This window comes from Nicotiana attenuata, unplaced genomic scaffold, assembly GCF_001879085.1.
Source record: "Nicotiana attenuata strain UT unplaced genomic scaffold, NIATTr2, whole genome shotgun sequence".
Classification (NCBI taxonomy): domain Eukaryota; kingdom Viridiplantae; phylum Streptophyta; class Magnoliopsida; order Solanales; family Solanaceae; genus Nicotiana; species Nicotiana attenuata.
Window position 1 is genome coordinate 1 of NW_017684810.1, and position 7,258 is coordinate 7,258.

At 34.2% G+C, this 7,258-nt stretch overlaps 1 protein-coding gene across 1 annotated transcript; it reads left to right on the forward strand.

The window, feature by feature from the left end:
* Positions 1-1,851: 1,851 nt before the first annotated feature.
* On the forward strand, positions 1,852-2,195 carry LOC109222122 (probable aquaporin PIP1-5; the record flags this gene model as incomplete). Its single annotated transcript, XM_019386524.1, has 1 exon — positions 1,852-2,195. A coding segment is annotated over one exon (344 nt), but the record flags the coding sequence as incomplete, so codon positions are not given.
* Positions 2,196-7,258: the final 5,063 nt, after the last annotated feature.

The following is a 7,258-nucleotide window of genomic DNA, read 5'->3' on the forward strand; positions in this document are numbered from 1 at the left end:
CCATTCCGACCCCGGATCAAAATCTACCTATTCCAGCGGACCGGAATTCGCCCAAAGTATGCCGAACTTGCAATTCAAGTCATAATTCTATCTCCGGACCTCCAAAATCACTTCCGATTGCACTCCTATGAGTTAACAAGAATCACCTCCCCGATGCTATATCGATATCACCGGATTCCACATCGAACTTATAACTAATGAGTCAACGTTCGTGTTGACTTTTCCAAACCAAACCTTTCCTTAAAGGACGAAGTGTCTCATTCTATCAGAAATCCAATCAATTACAAACTCTAAACTCACCGTGTGCCTGATAAAACAATGAAAGAGCAATAAATGGGGAAGACGGGTTGTATACAGAGACGATGTGTTGGGGTCTCACTCAGCGACCCCATGTACTTTGTGTAAGTGCCGAGCCTAACCTCGATAACAATAGCGACGAGAGCTAAGGTAGGACACTTACAATACTCCGTAACGCAATAATAAATAATATAATAATAACAGGAAATGGAACGTAGCAAGCGTTAAGCTCATAAAAAAAAATAACACTCGAAATCCATTAATAGAGAGCCCAGAATAACAGAGTTTATAAACTCATCTCAAGAAATGAACGAGGCAAAAATTCAAGAATCACAAAAATACAACATATGTAATTGTTGCTCGCGCACAACCCGAATATCCACCATTATTTATATCATGCTGTCTAAATATCATAATTCGTGCCTTATTTTGCCATTTCGAATCTCATCTACGTTTCATTTCCGTTGCGGCGTGTAACTCGCTCCCAAATAGTTTCACCAACACATAACATCAACAAACGAAAATTTTACAGGATTTCTACCATCAAGAAGTAAATTGTTACGAGAATGAATGAATCACATTATAATCAAAGGAGATCGTCTAACAACTTCAAAGTGTTTCAATCTTACCAGCTCATTGGTATCTATCATTGGACAACTCTATAGTGAAAGACACATTATAGAAAGCAATTAAATATATAACGACTAATAAGCAAGTAAGAGCATATGACAATTTTAGATTATGCAAGTAAAACAAGTAGCAAATACATACAGTGAATTCTATTTTACCCCCTTAACCTTTTAGTGTAGGAAAATAATACCCCCTTCACCTTTTGAATGGAAAAGAGAACCCCATTTGACAGTTACTGAGCTTCTTATTTTGAAGTAGTTCTCTGAAGTTCCATAATACATCAAAATTGTAACAGTTTCCTTTTGGACAATTTGGAGCAGAATAGCTTTTTTAGTGTTTATCTTTTATATTGCAATGTTGTTATGGGATTTCCTTAGCTATACTAATAGCATTTCCTGCTAGAACTGGATTAAACTTCTAGCAGTATATTATTGAAAAATGTCAGATCCTCAGCGGAAATGGTTTTTAGAATGTGTTTCAGTGTTATGATGTGTAAAAATATTTACAAAATCTTGTTACTTATAAGGTAGTAAATCTCTACAATTTTCGCACTTCTCTTATAGCTTTGTATTCCTAGATTCTTTGCGACTACATGCTGTGTTATTTGTTTATGTTATCTTATTTTCTTGCCATGTTACCGTTTGCTTATTGTGTCCTTTTCACTGTTCTTGAGCCTGGGTCTAGGGGAAACAACATCTCTCTTCCTTCACAAAGTCGGGATAAGGTCTGCCTACACATTACCATTACCTGATCCCACGTGTAGGATTTCACTGAGTTTGTTGTTGTATGGTAAAAATAGTATTTGACCTGCTTTCCCATGAAAAACTACACTGATTGTGTTAGCAATCTTTACAGTATATAACTTAAATTCTTTATATTTTTTTCTTTGTGCTCTGACATTGAGAAACTCTTGGATTTGATCAGGTGGACACATTAACCCTGCTGTGACATTTGGTATGTTTCTGGCAAGGAAATTGTCTCTAACCAGGGCAGTTTTCTACATTGTGATGCAATGCCTTGGTGCAATCTGTGGTGCTGGTGTTGTCAAAGGGTTCCAGCCATCATTGTATCAGGTTAAGGGTGGAGGTGCCAATGTTGTGAATCATGGTTACACCAAAGGAGATGGCCTTGGTGCTGAGATTGTTGGCACTTTTGTTCTTGTCTATACAGTTTTTTCTGCTACTGATGCCAAAATAAATGCAAGAGACACCCATGTCCCTGTGACTACTTACTTGACTTCTCATTTGTACTTTAGATTTTACTGTTGAGCTATTTAATGTGTGTGTGTGACGAGTATCTGGCGTGTGTATAAAGTAAACTCGTACTCTGTCAAATTATAGTATAGAAAGATGTCGAACCCACAGAGATTGGTTTATCTATTCTACAGACGTTTCTTGTTTTAATTACTATGTGAGAAAATCAGAAAGAGTTGAGTTGTGAATTAACTAACTAAAAATACATGAACAGAGCAATAGAAAATATTTTATTTTTCACCAATATAATAAAAAGGTGTTGGGATCCTGACTTCACTTAATATTTTTATTATATAGTAGATACATTTATCCTTCAACTTCTATTTCTCAAAAATGTATAAATGCCTCTCACGATTACATTTATATATTATTACTATAGTTGAACAATTAAATGCACTCCTCTCGGTTATACAAATTAATTGTTAAAATGGTAATATTAAAGAACCAGAATATATACTTGAACTAAAGCATGCTCTTTTTAGTAAGTCCCTTTCGGTTACCCTACTTGTTATAACTGATTACTACACTATTCGCCTCTTTTGATTACAAATAAGTGTAGAATCAATTTTAACATATATGAGCTAGATGTCACTAAATATAGGTTAACATCGATCAATACCAAAATTAAGTATTACCTCTTCTGCCTCTTTCGATTACAGAATTAGTAAGAAGTTAATATGTAGTACTAAATAGATAGATGTTAACAAATTAAATAACACCCAACTATAAAGCAGATAAAATTTAAATAAAAAGCTTCAGCTCAAGTATGCGAAATTGAAGAATAATATCTACTATTATATAAAAATATTAAGATCCGTCATTTTCCCAACACAAGAAAAGTTACTCCATAATGGAGTTAATACCAACAACGGAAATAATCTTGCCCGTTAAATAAGAAAATAGAAAGAAATATTCAAGAGAATAATTCCTACTATTTAATTAAAAACAGGAACTAGAGTAATTTCCAATACTACAATTTATTCAGAACAAGAAATGAAGCCAGAGTAATGGCTAAAAGATGAAACATAAACAAAACTAAAGAACAAACAGAAAGAAAAAACTTTCTGCTCAATATTCACTTCTCAGATTTCTCTCCCTTTTTCCTTCACGAACGATGCCTCTTTATAGGCAAGCCATGACAAGATTTTCAATTATCTTCTGGATATGAACTTGTCATGCTGGTTGTGGCCTTGTTATGCTTGGTTATGAGCTTCTTTGGTTATGGATCGGTTATGGTTTATTGTAGCCGGTTGTGAGTCGGTTATAGTTTGTTGTAGCCGGTTGTGAGTCGGTTGTCCTTTGTCATGGCAAATCACATCTTTCTTTAGCACCATATTTTACTCTGCTTTAGCTTGTCCGTTTGTCTAATTTTTCCTCTATAATCTTCTTATTCCCGGACCAATACTTCTTTAACCTTTCCTGCATAATTTAGACAAAGTATGGAAGAATATTTTTTGTGTTTTTTCAAAGAAATTATATGTTAAAAATCAAGTAAAATGCACTTATCAAATTCTCCCACACTTAAATATTTGCTTGTCCTCGAGCAAATAAAATAACTAAACATATTAGCTAAACAATTTAACCAAAATCATGAGACCTTTCGCCAAAGAAAAAGTAATTAAGACCGATTCACAAGTTCAGACAACTTTTAACCGTACTCATATTCACCTATTGAGAACTGAAATCATAATATTTCTTAATCCCTAGTGTGTCTCACCAAATGAAGAGAGATGCCCATATATCACACAATATATAGATGTAGAACAAAGTAGGGCATAGATAGAAAAATTCACTCTCTCTCAACAAAGAAGTACCTCAAGCTACTGGAAATTGCCATAGGCTTGACTATCATGTGGTTCTCCACTAGGAGTCTTTGAGTCGAGATCATGTAGGACTTTTGCAAGGTTTTAATGTAGGTTTAGGGATAGGTATGATAGATATGGATAATAGTGACTTAAATTCCCTATGGGCGCTACACTTTATTTTATCACTTAAGCACAATTGTCTTTGCTATGATTTAAACAATAACCTCTATTTTGTTTCATCCCTTTCACATTTTTTTTTACGGAGATGCCGACATTTCTTTGTTGCTATCCTCTCCCTTTTTCTTCTCTCTTTTTTTTTTAAGAATTTCATAAGCAACTTTCTTTTTCAATTCTCATGGCAACATCTCAAAAGATTGACAACCTCAAACAATTATTCTTTCACCAATTATTTTCACAATTACACCTCACGCCTAGATTTTTACATTCAGATCAACTCTTAAAGTGCCCAAAAGGGAATTGGGTGAACAAAGAACAAGTCATAACAACAAACAGGCTAAGGTTAAAGCTTGGTGATCAACAAAATAGGAGATAATTTATTTAGGCTCAACTGGGCTAACTAGGGATAAAAATCATTAAGGTAGGTCAATTTAGGTTATGGCTCAACAAAGAAGGCCTACGTTCATTTCTTAACTCAAAGATCTACCTAGAATTTTGCCTCAATCCACATTCAAGGCAAGTTCTAGATTTCCAGATAAGCAGGAGAACTAGACAATATAAGCTAACAACACAATACACTTGGGCTAACGAAAACTATGATTTCAATCACCAATAAGTAAGTATGAGCTTAAAAAAGTGATCATAAAACCCGTGTACTTAATCAAATTTGTCTTTTTTTTAAGTGTCATACTTTTCAAGTCAAATCAAGTTTAGCCAACTTATTTACCAAAATAAGTTAAAACAACTAAAAGTCTAAAAAAAATGTTTGATTCAAAATATTACGACCATGGCAAAGAACCGAACAAGAAATCCATGGAAGTACATGAAGTAAGTTGCCTTAGGAAAAAGGCAACTCAATTTATTTTATTTTTTGAAATATGTAGAACTAAAAAAAAACACATATAACAAATATATTCCTCTACCCCCAAGCTTAAATAATGTCATGTCCTCATGACAAAATAAATTAACAGTAAAAGGAGATAAAGGAGCTTCCCTGATTTTTTCTGATTCTAGCCTCATTTCCTTTTTCTTGGCTTCTCAAAGTTTCTCTCATATAACAAAGACAAGATTATAGCAAAGAAATGTTCTTTTTCATGATAGGAGAAACCTTTCATTGTCTAAATCATGGGAGTGTTTTTCTTTCGTCATGGCAAAATATATTAATACATACTACATATACATCTATATATTAACTTTTTTTATAAGAAGAAAAACTAATTTAATTATATATATATTTACTAAAAAGGAAATATTATATGTTACTACTAATAATTACTTATAAGATTAAAGAGAGGGAAGAAAATAGTTCTGAGTTTAACGTCGCCGGCTCGACTTATTTTAAAAATTAGGCAAAAAGAATTGTGAAGCCTGTTTGTCGAAGAATCTGCTGATGTATGGCTTCAAACGATGACCGTTTACTTTGAATTTGTCTCCCCCATCTGCATGTTGTACTTCAATGGCACCATAGGGGGTCACTCCTGTGACTATATATGGTCCTGTCCAACGTGACTTAAACTTTCCTGGGAATAATCTCAATCGGCTATTGTACAGCAGAACATGATCTCCCACTTTAAAATCTTTATGGAGGATGAGCTTGTCATGCCACTTTTTTGTCTTTTCCTTGTACAATTTAGCATTTTCGTATGATGTAAGTCTGAACTCTTCCAACTCATCAAGCTGCAATAGATGATTTTTACCTGCATCTGGTAAGTTTAGATTCAACAATCTTATAGCCCAATATGCTTTATGCTCTAACTCTACAGGTAAATGACAAGCTTTCCCAAAAACTAGTCTATAAGGAGATGTGCCTATGGGAGTTTTATAAGCAGTTCTGTATGCCCATAACGCATCATCCAATTTTAAACGACCTAATCTTTTACGAGAAGAACCAACAGTTTTTTCCAAAACTCTTTTAATTCTCTATTGGATACTTCTACTTGTCCGTCTTGTTTGAGCATGATATGGAGTTCCTGTTTTATGAGTAACTCCATATCTTGACAACAAACTAGCAAATTGTCTATTTATAAAATGAGTTCCTTGATCACTTATGATAACTCGTGGAGTTCCAAATCTAGAAAAAATATTTTTCTTGAGAAAAGTACAAACAATATGAGCATCATTTTTTCTAGTAGCAATTGCTTCTACCCATTTTGAAACATAGTCAACAGAAACTAAAATATATTCACAGCCGTTTGAAGGAGGAAAAGGTCCCATAAAATCAATGCCCCAAACATCAAATATTTCACAAACAAGGATAGAGTTAAGAGGCATCTCATCCCTTTTTGAAATGTTACCGCTTCTCTGGCATTTGTCGCAAGTGGCAACATAATTTCTTGCATCTTTGAATAAAGTAGGCCAATAAAATCCAACTTCAAGTACTTTAGCTGCTGTCTTTCTTCCTCCGTAGTGTCCTCCTACAGCTCCATCATGGCAGTGACTTAAAATGTTGTTCATTTCTGTTTCAGGTACACATCTCCTGATTATGTCATCTGCACAAAATTTAAACAAATAAGGATCTTCCCAATAATAATGATTTACCTCTTTTTTAAGCTTTTTTCTTTGATCGTAAGATAAATCTTTTGGAATCCACCCTCCAGCTAAATAATTGGCAATATCAGCAAACCAAGGAGGTCTATTTACAACTGTTGCGACAGAAAAGATATGCTCATCAGGAAATTCCTCTTGGATATCTAGTATTTCAGTAGGAGGATTCTCTAAACGCGACAAATGATCAGCTACCTGATTTTCTAAACCTTTTCTATCTTTTTGTTTCGAGATCAAATTCTTGCAAAAGGAGTATCCATCTTAGCAATCTAGGTCTAGCATCTTTCTTTGCTAATAGATACTTTAAGGCTGCATGATCGGTAAACACTGTAACCTTCGTTCCTATCAAATAAGAATGAAATTTGTCAAACGCAAATACTACTGCAAGTAGTTCCTTCTCAGTTGTGGCATAATTCTTTTGTAGCTTCATTGAGGGTTCCCACTGGCATAGTAAATAGGCCTGAAAATCTTGTCTCTCTTTGTCCCAATATCGCTCCAACTGCTATATCACTTGCATCACACATTATTTCAAATGGTTCGCTCCAATCAGGA